This window comes from Lytechinus pictus, chromosome 10, assembly GCF_037042905.1.
Source record: "Lytechinus pictus isolate F3 Inbred chromosome 10, Lp3.0, whole genome shotgun sequence".
Classification (NCBI taxonomy): Eukaryota; Metazoa; Echinodermata; class Echinoidea; order Temnopleuroida; family Toxopneustidae; genus Lytechinus; species Lytechinus pictus.
The window spans coordinates 19420324-19439835 of record NC_087254.1 but is presented as its reverse complement, the minus strand read 5'-3'; the positions used below and the strand labels follow the sequence as shown (position 1 = coordinate 19439835).

The 19512-nt window shown below is 34.5% G+C and overlaps 2 protein-coding genes across 2 annotated transcripts in view; both read left to right on the top strand.

Moving 5' to 3' along the window:
• The window catches only part of LOC129269941 (polycystin family receptor for egg jelly-like), a 40451-nt gene extending 38552 nt beyond the window's left edge, over window positions 1-1899 (top strand). Inside the window, exon 42 of the mRNA XM_064105499.1 lies at window positions 359-1899. Coding sequence (XP_063961569.1) covers window positions 359-501 — 143 coding nt within the window. The 3' untranslated portion in view covers window positions 502-1899. The remainder of the gene's footprint in view (window positions 1-358) is intronic.
• A 1572-nt stretch (window positions 1900-3471) lies between these two features.
• On the top strand, window positions 3472-18585 carry LOC129269218 (L-xylulose reductase-like). Its single transcript, XM_054906685.2, has 8 exons — window positions 3472-3872; window positions 8048-8145; window positions 10190-10344; window positions 11259-11301; window positions 13085-13184; window positions 13563-13627; window positions 14081-14198; window positions 16006-18585. Exons 1-8 carry the CDS (start codon window positions 3821-3823, stop codon window positions 16113-16115), a joined length of 741 nt encoding a protein of 246 aa, XP_054762660.2. The 5' UTR covers window positions 3472-3820; the 3' UTR covers window positions 16116-18585.
• The last annotated feature ends 927 nt before the right edge of the window (window positions 18586-19512 follow it).

The following is a 19512-nucleotide window of genomic DNA, read 5'->3' as shown; positions in this document are numbered from 1 at the left end:
GTGCCTAGAGATTTTAAATGATACATGATATGCATTATACAAGAACTGAATATTATTATTATCATTTCTTCTTTAGTAAAACTGCAATAGAAATATTAAGAAAATATTTGTGTAATTAATATATTGGTTATAAATTAGGTGAACCTAAAATGAATAGTTCTAGGAGAGAATTAGTTACAATAATATGTGGAACGATTTGGATAACTGAGAGAGAAAAAAAAACACTAAATATTACCGTTACGATTATGCAGAATTAATTCAATCTCATGACATGGGATCTAGAATTATGATATAATGATATTTGTAATGATATCAATGATTCTTTCTGTTCCTACCTGTTTAATCTCTCATATTGTAGATGATGATCCAATTGAAATGGGATGTAAGGAGATGGAGACCAAGACACAAGAGATGATCCTTCGTATGGAAACCTTTCTCAAGTATAACCTTACACCAGATGATATCAAACTCACAAAGAGGAAGATCGTCTTCTCAGAATAAATTATTTATTAATAGATACTTTAACAATATAGCACTTAGTAGAAAATCTCAATGAATTGACCAAATATGACCTTCTGTTCTGCAAACCTTTTTATTATTATTATTATTCATTTAGCAAAGAAAATTACAAAAAACAATACATTTCAGTGTAAACACTACAAGATAATAAATATCAACCATTGGAACGCTTGAGACAGAAACAGTTAACTTAATTACTCTGGCATAAAGCCTCCTGTCTCAATTTGAATGGTTGATTTACAATATATATTAATAACTGAACAATAATAAAGTACTTGTAATGTAAAGGAGTGTAACATATGCGGCAACAGTGATAGAAAACAATACGTGATATAGATAATATAAAACTATGGGCAAAAGATAAGTGGTAACCATACCCCCCTCCTCAGTTAAGAACACAAATCTTAAACCTTAATCCCCTAATTAAGAATTTATTCAAATCTTTAGTTTACTGAAAAAAAGGAATAGATAACTCTACAGTACAGATTCCATGACATTTTGAATTTAAGCTGAGTTTACAGGACTTTAGATTATGTTTGACTTAAAAATAGGATTTTTGATCCATTTGCAAATCTTCCAAATCCAACTTCCTTCTCTTTTTTCCCCCCAATGCTTGGAACACACATAGGTCTGTAATGAATAGGTGCCAGAGTCATTTTGTTTGTATGTGCGGAGTCCTGCGTTTGCCCTGGTAATGATATATTATCCCAATAAATCAGGGAGAAAGGCTATTTTTATTATGTCCCTAGCATAAATTCAAATGCATTGTGATAGGGCAGGGGGTATTAATCACCTTCTGTGATTTTTCTACTTTTATTCTGACTTGTAAATGTTAATGCACTAGGTAGAGTCAAGATACATTTTCAGATTTACCAATTTATCCTTTATCATTCCATTCAGATATTCTTAGGGGAGTAGAGTTTGGATTCAAACGAAGGTCAAAGAGTATCATTCAATTATTCATCTATTCATGACCTTTGCCATCTATACTTGATTTATGGTTACTTATCAAAGCATTTTTCTTTTTTTGTATTCTTTGAATAGATGAAATCAATGAATTAGGATAGACTTTATTTTACCACATCTCAATAAAGAAAGTACTGTGTTCGTATAATCATGTCAGCGATGTTTACCTGTATGTATCTTTCCTTAATGCAGTTTCTTTTTGAAGTCCGAGATTTGGATAATTATCAGCAAATACAGAGATCTTTATCTTTCTCTCTTTATGTCCAACTGTCTATTTTTCTTTCTCTTCAAGACATCATCTGTTGTGTCATCAGGTCCAAAGGGGCATATGCAATATTTTTTTGTTCTTTTTATTATGAATGCCAAGAAAAATCTGTGTTGTTAGTGGCAGAATAAATTCTGAAATCTAACACATTTTGATTGTGCTTATGTATTCAGGAGTCCTCTTTGCTATAGGTGTAAAATCAAGCAAACCATTTGTAATTAAATGTGATTTGATTGAAAAGTAGAAATCATCGTTCCTAAGTGCTAGGCAGTGATTCTGGGTGTTTTAAAATACATTAATATACATACCGGTACATATGATTAATCTGTGGCTGATTATCAATGATGTTGTTGTATGAGTAAGAAAATGAAACATGTACATTTGTGCTTGTAAGCTATCACTGTTTCACACTTGGCATTGGTCACAAAGAAAGTATTAGAAAACAAATACAAATACTTTTCACCCAAAAAATAAAGACATTAATGTAAAAAAATTGAGGATTTGATTTTTTGGACTGAAAACTTCGAATGTTAATCTATTTCTGATAGATGATCTTGAAACCAATGTGGGGGTAATTATATTATAGTGAATTTGCAAAGATCTTGCTATTATTCTTTGACCCAGTCCTCCACATCAACACACTGTTTTGAAAAAATATAGAAACTCAAACAAAGATAACATTGATATAATCAAACTTGGATATAAATATAATACAGAAGTTATGGCATTTTATAGTTGCTTAATTTCTGAGATAGTGATATGATGCACAACTTGGGAAATATACAATTGAAGGAACAACTAGGCAGATTATGTTATTTTTATCCTTCTGGAATATAAATTATATAGTTTTAATACTCCTTTAATACGTTTACTTGCCATTACTGTAACTTATTTTGAGGATTGTGATGATAATGATGGTGATGATGATGATGATGATGGTGGTGGTGGTGGTGGTGATGATGATGATGATGATGATGGTGGTGGTGGTGGTGATATGATGATGATGATGGTGGTGGTGATATGATGATGATGGAGTTGATGAAAATAAAAGATATAATGCTCGGAAAAACAGATACATGAAATTACCAAAGAAATGTTTCGAAGAACAAGAAAGAAGAAATGGGGGGGGGGGGGGTTATATATAGGAACTGGACAGTGGGAATAGATTTTTAGAAATACATATAAAAAAGATGGTCATAGATCAAAAGCAGCACACTATAGAAAAACCATATGCACACTGGCGGATCCAGGGGGGGGGGGGGGCACAGCCAGCCTGTGCCCCCCCTTTGAAAGTGAAGGCCTTTTTTTTTCTTAAGCTTGTCAAATTTTTTCGTGGACAGAATCGCCTTAATTTCGGGTTAAAACCCCCACTTTTTTGCTTGTCAAATTTTTCATCAGGAAAATGTGCCCCCTTTCGAAAATTCCTGGATCCGCCCCTGCATATGCCTTTACCAGAAAAGGACAGATTGATGTGTAAAAAATAGTAATCAATCGAAAAGAGTGATAGTGGTATATGAACAGACACCTTCCTTACAAAAAAAATTAAAGTGAAAATTGAATACAAAATAAAATGTTAATAATGCACCCTTTTGCCATTTTGCAAAATGAAAAATAATAGACTTACATGTATATGGGTCTAGTTAAAATTAGAATCAGAAAGTTAATTCAATCATCAGGAGCCATGAAAGGTATCCAATATCTTGCCAAAAGGAGGACGTACGTATACCCCTGAAAAAAAAAACTTACTTTCTTTCAGTATTACAAACGGAAAGCGGGTACTTTTTTGTCCAAATTAAGACTAAGAGTAAGACTTTCCATGTTTGAAATGAAAAATCGAAGAACACCTTTTCTCTTTTGACATACTATTTTTTTTAAGTTTCTTCATACAATCCAACACCTGTCCTACTTCCGGCCTACTTCTAATTGTTTTATCGTTTTTGCCATAACGTCTTTGGTTTTTGCCCAAACGGCCCCGCCCCCATTCCCAAACGACGAAGTCAATTGATCAGCTGTTTTCTGAGAGTGCAGTGATCGAGTGACGTACAGCTGACCGTCGAGTCTCACAAAAACATGGAAATTCGTTTTGAAAACAAGAGGGCCCTTGTGACTGGTGCAGGAAAAGGTGAGCGCATTATTTGACTCTTATATTGAGAAAATTTTGCACATTAGTGAGACTAATTCGGCTGGTAATTTTGCGTTGTATTCTAAAAGTAAGCCAGAGTGCCTCCTGTGCAGCTGTAGCCGATAATTTCGCTCGTGTGCTATGTGAATACATATATCAAGGAATTGTGATTTCCATAATTCATTTGTTTATAATAGATTATACGCGCTGATGAATGTAATGGCTTCATGTTTGTGACTGACTGTTTGTGACCGCTCCGCCTCCGCCCGGAGTCTTAACTCTGATCTATTTGGTAATTTTTATTCATTTCCAGGCCTTAAGTTTCTATTTATGACAAGGCCACGTTCCCACACTAATAGTTCTCACCGCTTGAGGGCATTTTCATAACTCTAGTCTAGATCTATATGTATATCTAGTCAGTGCAAATCAACAGACAATGATAATGTAATGGGGGGATTAAATGGCACATTTGACAAACCTATATTCAAATTTCACAGTCAGACCGCAGCTCGCGCGATAATGAGCATATTCATGGAAATTTATTCAGCGGCCCTCTAGCGGTCTCCGAAGGAAAACGTGCGATCAATTTGGCTTGATTTTCCCACTGAATTGGAGGGGCTGAAGTTATAGCTCTGTACTGGTCGCTAACTTCAGTTTACGTCGAAACGAATTGTGGTAAGTTATTCTCAAGACCTTCATCTACACTTTGGTATATAATTTTCCATATTTCGACATTTTCAACCTACTATTTTTACCACTTTAATTGATGCTTATTTTAGTAATATTTTAACTGCGATTTTGTAGTCGGAATTTCACTTTTGGTTCCTGACTTTGCTACATAACCAAATTGTTTCGATCGGAGTTTTTTAGAAAGAAGAAAAGTCACTGTTCAAAATATGTCAGAACCAACTTGACGCAAACTCACCTTATATTTTAATTTTAGAGAAAATAATACCCTAAAAATCAAGAAATTTACGTTTTACCCGGAAGTAACCTTCTCGTTCACTCCACGATGGCGCGAAATAATGCCAAAATTACGTTCGTCGCGGGTTGGTAGAATTTCGCCTTTGGTCCCATACGTTGAAACTTCTGTAATGATGGCAGATAGCTCGCATTATATATGTGACTGTGGACGGTGGACTTTTTTTTTTTTTTAATTAAGACTTAATATAAACGAAGCTTAATAAGTAGATCCCTTCTAAAGTTTTATTCAATGATTATCAGGTTTCCGAATTCCATCAAGTTTTTATAGATTGAGATATTTCTTGATTTATGTTGAAAATTATTAACCTTTTTTTCTTTATTAGTCGAAGTTGAGCCCCATGTCCCATGATGATTTTTGCCCCAGGCTGCGGTTAAGAATTAAATGATGATTAGCTCAGACAGTCTACTCTAGAGACTATAAACAGTTTAAAGTCAAACTAAAAAGTCTGGTACTACCGTACTCAGTAGTATTTATAACCCATTTTGTTCAAATAAAAAAATTGTGGCTGTCACAGACAGTACTTAGACTTAGTCTCAATTGACTTACATGTAACATAATTCATACTTTGAATGATTATTTAGTAATTTAGACTATTTCTCTCTTTTTTTTGTCTCTTCTACACACAGATCTGCATACTTGCTGACTCTGGTCTCTGCTTGCTACTTCATTCTGGGAGATTCCATCATGTACTATAATGGTCAGACCATGATTTGGACAAAGCCCTTTTTTCGTTTGCAATTTTTGGACTGATAATGATACAACAGAAAATTGATCAATATTGGAAACAAAAAAATTAGAGCACAGTTTTGGGGAGGACTAAGAATACTGACTTGGACAGGAATACAGCTTGACAAAAATAAAAATTCACAATTCAAAACCAAAAAACATTTTTAATGTTACTAATAGTGCATTGCAAGAAACTTTCTACTCAATCACACATTCCAAAATTAAGGGTAAGTCCTTTGATTAAACACAAACATGTAGTTGATTTGCAATTGAACATAAGTTTCTTGCAATGCCCCATAATTATATTTTGTTCTCAAGCAACTCTATTATATGTTATCTAATGTGCTGAAGGTTAAGTGCCATGTATGTTCACAAATTTTTTTTTTCGAAAGGTATAATATATTTGTCCTTTTAAACGGTATTTGAATGTGGTTACGCCTTGTTTTTGTTTTCCATAGTAATTATTGCATATATGAACAGAAGTGAAATATTTGTTGTGAAGCACTGTATGAATGTTGTGTGATCATGGAGCTATGGTGTGATGGTATTATAATTAATTCATCATTTTTGTTATAAGACTGTAAACCTGGTGGATGTGAGGGAGTGGCCTGGATGAAAGGAAAGTGAGCATGTGTCCAATTACTGATTTGCATATGTTTAGACAATTTTGTTCGTGGATAAATATTAATGTGCATTCCCTATTCCAAGCAAAGAGTAAAGGAGAAGTCCACCCCACCCAAAAATTAATTTGAATTTAAAGAAAAATAAAGTATTGCAGAAAATTTCATTAAAACTATGATTCAAAATTCAAAAGATTACTATTTTGACATTGAGAAATTTGCCTAATTTTATAAAACAATTATATGCTCATCTTGGTCAATGTGCAAATTACAGAACCGATTATGTCACACGCACTCTAATTTCTTGTGTATTTTTTTATTTGATACATGTACATGACATGTATATTTTATTTTAATTTTCATTAACAAATTTTGAGAGGGATTTTAATTCCTCCATTAACATTCGTAGTTTCCATAAATGTAACCTTTTGTGATTCGAGGAAGATTTTTAAGATCAAATTTGCTAAAATTTATATAATAAAAATGCAACAAAAATTTAAAAAGTAATGTGATGTGAGTGACATAATCAACTCTATTTGCATACCATTGTTTTGTGTATATAACTGTTTTGTGTTAAAAAAGGGAAATTTCTGTATTTATTCAAATAATTTTTTGTTGATGTGCACTTGACCTTTAACTCACTTCCCTTCCCACCCCTGCCCAAATAAGTGTAATCAAGAACTTGAAAATCAAAAGCAGTGATTAAGAAGAAGTAAGAATTAATCATAGAGCTATTAATAGCTCCATGATTTAATAAATACAGGCCTAAATAGAACTTCACATGAAAGTAAAAAGAGAATAAAGCTGGGTAGGAACGATGAAGGAATATGATTTAAAGAAAAAGCATAAACATATCCCCATCACCCCCCCCCCCCCAAAAAAAAAAAAAAAAAAAAAAACAGTACGGCGGGTTCGAACCAGGGTCCTTGCACACGCCAAAACAATGCGCTTACGCAATTCGCCATCGATCTCTTCCATACTACTTATGGGTTTTTTAAGCTATATAAAATGTTGCAAGTCTGTGCGCCGCTGTTGACCAATCAGAACGCGTCGGCAATTCTACTGCAATTCCAATCATTTTGCGATGGACATTGCCGTGGTTTTTTGTGGTTCCTGACTTTGCTACATCATGAAATTTCCTAATTCTTTTTCAGTCGTAAAGAAGAATGTCTACGCTTTATATTGATTATAATATCAATTTGACGCAAGTGTGATTTCGATGCAAAAATGCGCTCTGTTTATTCACATATATTTCTTGAAAAAAATCATTTTTTCTAAGCTAAATATCGGTCTTCAAAATACATTAAATGTGCATTTTATTTAGCTGATGAGAAATTTCAAAGTTTTATTTATAGAATAAGACCAATTTTGTGAGGAATAAACGATTCTAAGAGCAAAAAACACCGATCGGAAAGTTCGTCTTCACAGCTCATTACGTATGCATAACCACGGACGGCTATGCATACCGCTGAATAAAATAGAGCACTTTCGGACGGGCTGCGGATACGCGGACTGACTGTTCAAGTCAAGACAGTCAGGGTCCAGTGCAGTGGGATTTCAAGGCCAGTCAACAGGGCATACGTGGCCATGATCTCCAATGGTCTTGGATTATAAAATATAATTTAAGCCTGGCATTTGTCTATTTGAAAAAAAAAATTATTTGGCCAAATTGTTTGTTATATGGATTTATGCCAGTGCGCCATAAAATCTATGAGACGAAGCAAATATTTTGTCGATTTTGAATCTCTTTCAATGTTAATTGAAACATCAGCTTATGAATTTAGTATCATCCTACAATGATCTGTTAACTGTATTTCATGTCATTGACTTTAATTTGTCTACAGGAATTGGCAGAGGAATTGCAGTAGCACTAGCAAAATGTGGAGCTTCAGTTACTGCTCTAACAAGATCCCAGGCTGATTTAGATTCATTGAAGAAGGAGGTAAAAAATACCCTTAAATCTCATTCATTATATCATTGAATAAATTTGAAATTTTTTGAGCTTGAATAATAAAAAAACGTTAAAGCTTCAGCCCCAACCTTTTTTCATAGAATGTGTACAAAAACGGAAAAATTGGCATCTATATCTCTAAATTTGATTTCTTGGATGGTCAACCCCCCCCCCCGCTGCGCCCAATTTCAAATATTCTGTAGCTACTGCTGAAGTAGATGACAATATGATTTATGTGTAATATTTGCAAAAAAATTATTTTCATCTTTTTGACTTATTGCTTCATGCTTCAATTTTCGACTTCATGCTTCATGTATGTTGAAAGTAATATATTATTTAATATTATATTATTGATGCCATTCAATCTATTAGCCAAAAATTATATTTACTGTTCTTGCTGTCATGTTTTTTTTTACTTTGTATTGATATTGTAATTAACCCATTCAGTCCTGCTGCTGGTCAATATATCGTCGGCGGTTTTCCGAACCGTCGTATCACACATACGATGGTGCAAACCCATTTCAGAGAAAATCGTATTCAAAGTTTAATTTTCACACTTAGTTCCCCAGCCTTACAACATATTCATTGCTAGAAAAATACATGGTTGGAAAGACCAAGACAATTGCTTGACATTGGTATCTTTATTTTTACACAAAACTAAGAATTCGAGAAAATTTCGCAGAAGAGCTACATGCTTGTAATTTCGGTTTGAGCGGTTTAGATTTTCCCTGTACAAAAACGCCATAGGGAATCCAACAACCCTGACCGCGATTTCAATGCGCGCGGTCAGTCAAAACATTGCTTTTCACATGAAAAGTCAATGCAGTTCCCAGTGCTGATACATGACGAAATACCTCCATTTGAAAGGGGTATACCCCAAATCGTTTTCACCAATTCTCTTCTCCAACCACTATAATCCCGATCTGCCCCCAAGCAAGAAATTTAAGTATCAAAACACCTATTTCTTGACCTCGCTCTGAAGATAACTCGACAGCCCAGCACAGCAGGGGGTCACACACGATGGATTGCAACGTGTCTAAGAGCCTGCTATGGAGTTCCGTGTATACACGCGGTGAATGCATCGTGTGCGCAGCGCTTTAAGGGCAGTCCCTGCATGCAAAGCATAACCTAATTTTTATTCGCTTATTTTCCTTATTTCGAGGTCGATTTTCTTCGTTCGAAATTGAAAAAGGACTAATATTGGATGTCTGAATACAATATGCCTTTGAAAACGTGATTAAATATCGAAGACAATAATTTAATTCCGAAGTTCCTTCTTCAGGCAGAGAAGTCTTACGTAATAGCACAGCTGTTGTTTATCATTTCGTCCTTGGCTTTACTGGCCTGTGGAGGTGAAATTGAGACAACGGGGATTACATGGCCAAGATGGGTTTATCGGGGCTTGGAAATGTTCAAATGAGAAATGAGAGTTTCAAACGAATTTTGGGGTATATTACCGCAGTTTGCGACCCCAACAGCGGTGGAACTCCAAATGGGCTATTTTCGTAATGACGACAGCTTGGTTGACCGTGCGCATTGAAATCGCGGTCAGTCAAAACGTATCACTCTGTTACAGTACACATTTCCAATGGGATTTGCGCATTTTATTAAAAATTTGTATGGCATCGCCGTGAAATTCCTCTCATATCTCAGAAAATAGAATAAATTGCTGCCTAGAAATTTAGTTATGAATAGAGTAGGACTTGTACTTTCATTTTATGAAAAAATCTCAAAATTGATTTTTTTTTTTTGGACCAAAATTGACTGATTGGACGGTTCGGATGACCGCAAACGATATGTGCATATTCCAATAGATAATAATATATGAATAATAAAATGTTTATGAGCATTCAGTTGTATTTCATGACAACATTTTGTAATTTTTCCAAAAGGAAATATATTTGGCAATCAAGAATATTAAAAGGCATTAAATTGGTTATTCTAGAGATTTCCAACGTCCCTCCAACTTCCCATTTCCTGAATGATTCTTGATTGTATTTATCTTTGCACCTTCACTTCCATTTTTTTTGTTCAGGTGCCTGGTATTGAGACAATATGCTTGGATGTTCATGACTGGGATAAAACAAATGAAGTGCTGTCACCCTTGCCTCCGTTTGATCTCCTTGTTAACAGCGCTGGTGTATCTAGTGGAGAAACATGCCTTGAGGTGTCTGCCGAAGCCTATGACAAGTGAGACTTCATTGCTATTCTCTTTTGTAAGCTAACAATTTTACTGCATTTTTTCTAGTTTGAAACTGTGAATTGAGGATAAAATATTGCTCATATATAAAAGATTAAAGCTAAATGAAAAAAAAGAAGGAAACAACACTAAAGCTAATCTAGTCCCTTTCCAATCGATCATGCCATAACAGTATTGTCCAAACAATACAAAAAACAGATAAAAATTTGTTTTGATTTAGCAATATACTATTAAGATTAAGAATAACCTATACCGGTATATTACGTTGTTCCCTCTAAGAATGGTACTTCGTTATTTAAAGGCGATATTCCCAGCCTTGATGAACAGCATTCCGTAGAATGGTGAAACAGTCTCTGTTTCCTTACCCAGGATGCAACATTCTAATGTATGCACATTTATCAGCTCTAACTCTTTACAATATTCATACCTTAATATTTTCCAAGGAACAATGTTTGCCTCCAAACATTCTCTCTTCTGATAAAGATCAAGTGGCCATAAATTATAACAGATATATATTATCTACTGAACATATGTTATAATCTATGGCCACTTGATATAATTCTTATCATCTTGATAAATATTAAATATGTTATCAAGATGAAAATAAATATACAGCACAGGAGACTGTTAGTGGTCTCCAACTGTGCAACAGACATCCTGGGGCGCAACTCTTTTGATTGCTGATTTGTAAATTGTAGTCTAGGCACCTGAAAATAAATACAACTCCGAGAAGCATCTTTAGTGGGCATCATGTTCAGCACACTTTTGCTTGAAGTTGTCCAATTTTATCATGAGAAATAGGCAATTTGAGGAATTGGTAAGGTGAATTTTGGAATTATAATTCTTTTTCATGTCTGTGAGATGATGTTTGGAACAATTCTTTTTCATGTCTGTTTATTTTCAGTGTTATGATGATAAATCACCGATCAATCCTTCAAATCACAAAGGTAATATGACTTCTTTGGAGAAGCAAACTTTGGTTAGTCCTATGGATCAATGTAGCCTGTTATTGTTAATAATTGCACTCATTCACAATATTATCTGAATGAAAATATGCAATACTAGTGGTCTATTACATAAATTACTATTATCTAGCTTCATTGTAAGAAATGAAGACTTGTGACTGTTAGCACTTGAGTCATGATATTGTTATTCTTTACTCGTTCAAGAGGGAAATAAAAGAAACGTTAAGTCACAACATAATATATCCATAGTTGATACAAGAAGATTGAATCAGAAACTTAACCAGTCAATTGGCAGCTAGAATCAGTGTTTTCATATTAAAGCCATTGAGATGGATCACAGTTAGAAGCAATCTTGCACAGTTGAATCATGATGTAGGCAGGGGCACTGTACCGTGGTATGTTCATACAGCCACAGTCTCCTTTGATTCCCTTCTTTGTACTCTCTTCCCCTTTTCTTCTCATTTCCTTCCCCATTTTTGTCTCACCTGCATAGCAGAGTGAGACTATAGGCGCCGCTTTTCCGACGGCGGCGGCGTCAACACCAAATCTTAACCTGAGGTTAAGTTTTTGAAATGACAGCATAACTTAGAAAGTATATGGACCTAGTTCATGAAACTTGGCCATAAGGTTAATCAAGTATTACTGAACATCCTGCCCGAGTTTCATGTCACATGATCAAGGTCAAAGGTCATTTAGGGTCAATGAACTTTGGCCAAATTGGGGTATTTGTTGAATTACAGCCATAAATTTGAAAGTGTGTTGGTCTAGTTCATAAAACTTGGACATAAGAGTAATCAAGTATCACTGAACATCCTGTGCACATTTTAGGTCACATGACCAAGGTCAAAGGTCAATGAACTATGGCCATAATGGGGGTATCTGTTGAATTACCATCATAACTTTAAAAGTTGATGGATCTGACTCTTGAAACTTGGACATAAGACTAATCAAGTATCACTGAACATCCTGTGCGAGTTTCAGGTCACATGATCAAGGTCAAAGGTCATGTAAGGTCAAAGAACTTTGGCCACGTTGGGGGTATTTGTTGAATTGCCATCATATCTCTATAAGTGTATTGGTCTAGTTCATAAAACGTGGAAATAAGAGTAACCAAGTATCACTGAACATCTTGTGCGAGTTATAGTAGTTTTCAAAATCAGCACTGCTGCTATATTGAATCGCGTGATGCAGGTGAGACGGCCAGAGGCATTCCACTTGTTTCTGTTTGCCTTGCCTTTCCCTCATGTGAGGGCTAATATTTGTTTTCTGTGTTTGAAGAGAGTTATTTTACACAGTTAAAGCAGATACGAACCAATAGCGCCATCTCTAGTCCTCAACTACTCGTAACTGGCCAGTTTCCTTATCGATAATGCTAGTGTAGTCTTGTAATATAGACCCACTTGAATTGATAACATGTTAATTAAGTAGGCCTACTCAATACATTTATACCACAATAATTATGTTACCAACTAGCAAAACAATTACTTTCCTCTCAAAACAATTTCTCTATACAAATATAGGTCAATTCATTCTCAGTAGTTTATAAAGTAGATATCTGAAAATGTATATTTTTAAGACTATGTATTTATAACACACAGTAATTGAGAGACCTCACACAGTTCACTCCCCCTTTACATGGCCTTTTTGTATGATATGTAGACTCTTTTAATGGTGCAAATATGGCATTGGAGATGGGTCTGTACAATTACATTTAGTGGATTGGTTCTGTGATCAACATTTAAAAAATGTCTTTTCTTTTATATAGATTATAGCAAAAAGAATGATTGCAAAAGGATGTGGTGGTTCAATTGTAAACCTCTCTAGTATCGCCAGTTTACAGGGACTTACAAACCATGCTGTTTATGGTGAGCAATATTTTATCATGTTGTATATATATGTCGATATTTTTAGAGGTTAAGTCCACCCCAACAAGAAGTTGATTTGAATAAAAGAATAAAAACGATAAGCACATTAGGACAATGCTGATAATTTCTCCAAAGTCCAATGTAAATAATAAAAATATGATATTGTTAAATTTCACATTTTTCATTGAAAAGAACGCATTAGGCATAACATGTTCATAAAAACCACCTGGTCATGAAAACCATTACTCTCTTGGTTTCACTGATTTTTTTTGTTGCCCTTGTCCATGCTTGTTATTGCAGCCTGTGCCTCAGGATATTTTACTAGATACATGTAGATGGCGAATGATAATGCTGTGTTTATCATTGTTATTTTTGCAGCTTCAAGCAAAGGGGCTTTGGATTCATACACAAAGGTTGCTGCTTTAGAATTTGCCAGACATAAGGTATCTGTATGAATAGTACTATTATTTATTTCTGTTTTTATTACATTAACGAGCAGAACCAAGGTAATATTAGAGAGGGGTAGGGAACAAGACCACCTATCTTGTGTCCTTAATTAAATTACAGGGGTAATAAAGAGTTTCACTACTTTACTTTTTGATGTTCTTAATTCTTTTTTTTTCTTCTGTTTTTTTTTCTCTTTTGTAAATCTATTCTTCTCCATTTTTTTTTTTCATCATTGGAATTGGAAAAAAATGGGAGAGAGGGGTCACCCCCCTGCCCCTTCCTGTAGCACTACCCTCGATGATGATGTATCTATACATGTATTTTGAAGAGGACATAATTGGATATTTCAGTTGTCACATCAAAATATTTTTTATTAAATGATGATGTACAATTGTAATGATCTGAGCGCAGTATGTATGACCCTTGGAACTCATTTGATGTTATCATAGATCCGAGTGAACTGTGTGAATCCAACCGTGGTACTTACACCAATGTCCAGGAAGTACTGGTCTCAAGAGGAAAAGAAGGCTGCTATGATGAGCAGAATACCTCTGGGTAGATTCTTGGGTAAGTCTTTTATTTTCTTTTGTATTGTAAGACCCACTACATCACCAGGGCCCTGTAACGCAACGGTTAGCGAATAATCTGTAATTTGAAAGAGCAATTCTGATTGGTTCCTAGTCAATCTACTGAGCAAAATGTGCATGCAGCGATGATCCTGATAGGCCAATTCATTTAGCCCAGGCCGGTCTTGCAAAGAGTTACGATTGATCTGATTCAACCTCAGATTAATGGAAATCCATCAATTTCATAATTATACTTCAGGAAATTTGCACAATGTCCTTTTTAAACAAAGAGGAGTGCACTTAATTGTCAAAACAATGAATGTATGAATATGCATCATATCTAGAATTATTTTGAATAAACATGTATTTAGATGTTGCCGTTGCTGGCTTTCCATAGTTGTGGTTAGTTGGATCAATCGTAATTTCTTTGTAAGATGGGGCCCTGATTTTCACTATATATTAGTGAAAAAATAAGAATTGTCATGGTTTCATGCAAAATACAAATTTTTAAAGTTTCATTTATATGTGTTCCCTTTATAAATACTGATTTCTTCACCAAAATAGTTTTTCAGGTTTAAAAAAAGAGAAATATTCTTCTTCAGGTTTTTAGCTCTCCATCACAAGGCAAGTCATAAAGAATGAGTTTAATGAGATATCAAAGATTCCTGCACATGATTCCTTGTACACATTAACAGGAGAACTTGAAGAAATAAGAATTATCAAATGTCGAGGAGGTCCATGGTTCAACATGTGGATATTCTTTAGGACTGTTTGGATGGTGGAATTATGAAGACAAATTAACCTGTTGAATACTGAATTCTGTCATTCCCATAGACTTTGTACAGGTATAATCCGGTTCCAGTTGTCAACGGGTTAAATGAGAAATGAACATGAAAGAGATGTAGTACAAAGTGAAAAGCAATAAGATTGAATTATCACAGTACTGTCAAAGATTACTACAAAATTATTCCTTGAACACATAAAGTCCTTGAAATGACCGTAATCCAGTTGAGATACAAGGGCTTGAAGCAGATGAAGAGTTAATGAGATGAGGATTCTCTATGTTCTTGGCAGGTTTGCTGTCTGTCATATAGGCCATGTTTCATAAAGGACTAAAACTATAGTGAATTTACCATTATGGCAAACAACTATATTCAAGTGGCTCAGACTGCCACCTATAGGTTGCAACGGACATCACGGTCGACATCACAGGCTTATGCAGTGCACAATACTAGAGTACTGTAATGTGACTGTGTGTGTTTTTTCACCATCCTCTGCACTGGTGAAAACCATAGCAACAGTGGTGGAAAATTCACCCAAAGGTTCTAAATTTCACAAAGAATTATGCGGCATTTTCGTTTCCAGACCCTGGACCGTGGTCGACAGCATATATGCAAGCCGGTTGAGACGTGCAGGCCGCACCACTGCAGCATAAAGTCGGGTACACGCATGAAGCGTGTACCACAGAGATGAATTTCGATGTTGACTTTTTCCCATGACGCATTGCAAATTTTGGCCTGTCTGCTGCAACCAATAAGGTGGCGCACTGTGGTGAATCCACTGAATTGTAAAAGTCTTTAGGAAGCAGGCTCCAAGAGTGTAATGGATATCTATTTGTGGAGGCTTGGTGGACTAAGCTATTTTATTGCCTACGCTGTTAATCACAAGGTCAAAACAATTTGTGTTTGATGAATGAATTGGCAGTTAAACATCCATAAAAATTTAAGTTGCCTGTGTATCCCTTGATAAACGCTTGTAGCATAGTATGTTAGTTGTATACTAATCAATGTATTTGATTTCTTTTACAGAAATTGAAGATGTGGTTGATCCAGTTCTATTCTTACTTAGTGACAAGAGTGCAATGATCAATGGTATCACGATGCCGATTGATGGGGGTGCTTCAGCGACGTTAATCTAGGGTATGAAATCAACTCTTTGAATTCTGAATGAAAACATTCCATGTTGGTATATATATGTTGGAGAGTAGTATCAATTATTTCATAGTATTACAGCAATTTCCTCTGAGATTTTACCAAGGAAAATTAAAGAATGCAATTTCTATTTTTTGTCTCTTGATGATCTTTTGTTTGTAATGAACATAATTCCTCAAAAATGAAACATACATGTATATAGATTAATTAATCATAGTCAAAGTTTTATTTCATTTTTCAGAAGATGTCATTTCTATACGACAAAGCACAATGAAGAAGTGCTTGATTATTATAAATAAATTGATATACTAAACACACGATTTATAATGTATGCCTAATTTAATTCTAAGGTAATTGTGAAGTGCCTGAAATTATTTTAGATCATATTAACTGGAAGAATGCATCATGTGATAAATGGCAAGCAATGTTTGTTTTTAAAACCATTTGATATGTGTTATATGACCTTTTGTATGGTTCAGAAACATGGGCAATCAAGAAGTCCTTTAAAGAAAGACTAGATGGCACATATAATTGACTTTTAATGAGGGTACAAAATATTTGTTTGGAAAGATCACAAAACAAAAGATGAAAGTTATGGTGATCTTCCGCACTTATCTCCACCTCTGTAATTAAACATAGTACGAGATTTGTTGTTCTTTGTTTCCGTAGTGAGAAGGGAGTAAATTCTGAAGGACATATGTTGCGTCGCCCTCATAAAACCAGAGAACAGAGACCTTTGAATTTTGTTGATTATATGTAGGGATACAAATAGTTTGTTACATTATTTACCAACTCTCATGTCAGATCTCGAAGCCTGGCGTGCCATTGTTGATTCATTCTTGGATACGTTTGATTTGTAGTGTAATATGTGTATAGCTCACATTCACCCTCATGATTAGTGATATTGTGACACGATAAAAAACGCTGAAATTGCTGGGTGCAATTGAAATCAAATCTATGACCAAAATAATCACCGCAAACAATCCACTGTTACAAAAGACACATTATTATTCAGACCCTTTGTTAGAACTACACCTTTGATGAAGAAATGAGTTTATTTGTCTTCCTCCATGGAGTGAAATAGCACCCTCTTTTAATGTGAATGTGTTAAATACTTGTAAGGACTCAATTTTCTGGAGCTATTAAGAATGAAATTATTCTTACACAAATAAAATATAGGTAGTGTAAGAATTCTGCACCTCAGAATAGGAATGCTATATATTATTGAAGGGGGGGGGGGGCTGTATTATTTCATCGACGAACTCTGTTTCATTACGTTCCTACAACCATATAGGAAATAGGTATGTCTACTTACAGTACAATATGAATTCCAAAGGGTCTCTTTTTGAAATTTGAATTACCCATGAAAATTAATGAAATAGAACTTTTTCATATCAAGCTCTATGCCTTGAAAGAAAATGCAAACTTTCCTTTAGGACCACTTAACACAAATTTACTATAGGATAGAAATGAAGTTTGCACATTTGAGAAAAAAAAAGAAGTTATTGGCCAGTTTAATTGGCCTTTTTAATTATTGGTTATATTTTTCAACTTCAAAATGAATATCAAATTGACAGTGTTTTTTTACAGATTAGTGGTTCATAAGTCTATGACCATCACTGACCATGAGCTATTTTATTTATATCAATGCAAATTGATCTGCTTGCCATTGAAAAAAAAACTGCATGTAATGTGGTTTTGCCTTTTTTTTTTTTATAATATACTGTTTAAATTTCATGTGAAACATGAATCATGTTTGATTTTCTGTGATTTTTACACCTACTCAGTGTTATTATGTAAAACATGCATTTTTGTGATTTCCAACATTCATAATTTGCATTGTGTTTTCAGTCTTGTTATGTGTAATGTTTATGTTTTACACAGGTCTGTAGACCTAACCCTTGCAATTTTGAACTTGTGGTTGGAAAAATAGAGCAGATATATCAATAGCTCTGAATAGAAGATACATTCCTCTTTTGATATTCATATCGCTGTATGTTAACATTTGCATTTGTGATTCTTGACTTATTTACACCCTTGGTTTTATGTTTATACAGACCCCCCTGAAAAAAAAAAACAAGTTAAACAATACTAAACCAAACCAATTATTTTCTTTCCTACCTAATTTTTGATCTCATGCAGTATCAGAGAGATAATGTCAAGAATTGAGATATTTACTGTGTAGAGTTTGCTGATAGTTATCATTATACTTTTGAAGGGTGTAGTTATGTAAAGCTAATAACAACTTTTGGTTTCTGTCTGGAATATCAGAAAATCAAAGTAATCAAAAGATTGAAATAAATGCAGTGATTGTGACATTTTTCTTATTAGAATGGGGAAAGCATGAACAATTTGTTTAAGACAAAGACATATGTTGGTCTCAGTGATGTTATTCTACAAATGTTATTTTCATAATAAAAATGAAATGTAATAAATGAAAACTAATCAAAAGACAAAGTTGAAATATTCTTATGTCTTGCTACAGTATAATCATTGTTTACTTTTTTACTCTGCATTGAATAGAAACATGCATTAATATTTCTTTGAAGATTGGTGGTGGATAGAAGTGTATTATACGGAGATTTACAATAAACAAGAACACACGAGTCTGTGACATAGAAATTCAAAATGTACATACATTTTTTATGCACAAACCTTTGAAGGAACTGCAGAATTTGAAGAAAAAAATGGATACTGATTTTAGTGAATGACAAGCAGCCATTTAGAACACGATCCTGTATTTTATATTTACTTTGGGTGTGACCGTGACTAGATACACAGCGGGGGAAAAAGGCCATTGATACCATTTTTATTTGTTACTCACACATACATGGTTAATATGATAAAGGCAAATTGAAAAATGCAGATCAATGACAGTATGCAAAGAAAAGAGAAGATTGACATTTGTAGAGAGTAAGAGAAAAGGAAGGAGAGGGAGAGAGAGAGAGAGGGGGGGGGGGGGGTGGTTAATATATTTTGAGAGAGAGGGAGATGACAGAGGGGGGGGGGGAGAGTGTGAGAGTGAGAAATGAAGAGAGAAAGAAATACAGAGGGTAGATGGCAATAATGCATTTGATAAAAGAAGAGTACTAAAAATTGCTGTTTTTTAGTTGAATTTACCCTTGATATCCAGATCTACCCTTGATATTCATCTACATTGTTTGTGAGGTACAGATAAGTGACTATTTTTTACACAAATCTACCTGCAAATAAGATACACATATTTGGTTCCCGGCTGAGTGGTTTTACAAAGAATTTAAATAGTACTTATGCGATTACAATCCTCTGCTATCGTATTTCAACTTCTTCATTATTGACGTAACAAATGATAAAAGGAATTATAGGACAATCGTTAACGCACCGCAGTGAACTATGTGGTGCTCC

What these genes read in the sequence shown, in the direction of transcription:
- LOC129269218 (XM_054906685.2), top strand. Translation starts at nt 3,821, where the DNA reads ATGGAAATTCGTTTTGAAAACAAGAGGGCCCTTGTGACTGGTGCAGGA. An exon ending in TAGATTCATTGAAGAAGGAG is followed by an intron (nt 8,146 to 10,189) that starts GTAAAAAATACC and finishes TTTTTTGTTCAG; the next exon opens with GTGCCTGGTATTGAGACAAT. An exon ending in TAGAATTTGCCAGACATAAG is followed by an intron (nt 13,628 to 14,080) that starts GTATCTGTATGA and finishes ATGTTATCATAG; the next exon opens with ATCCGAGTGAACTGTGTGAA.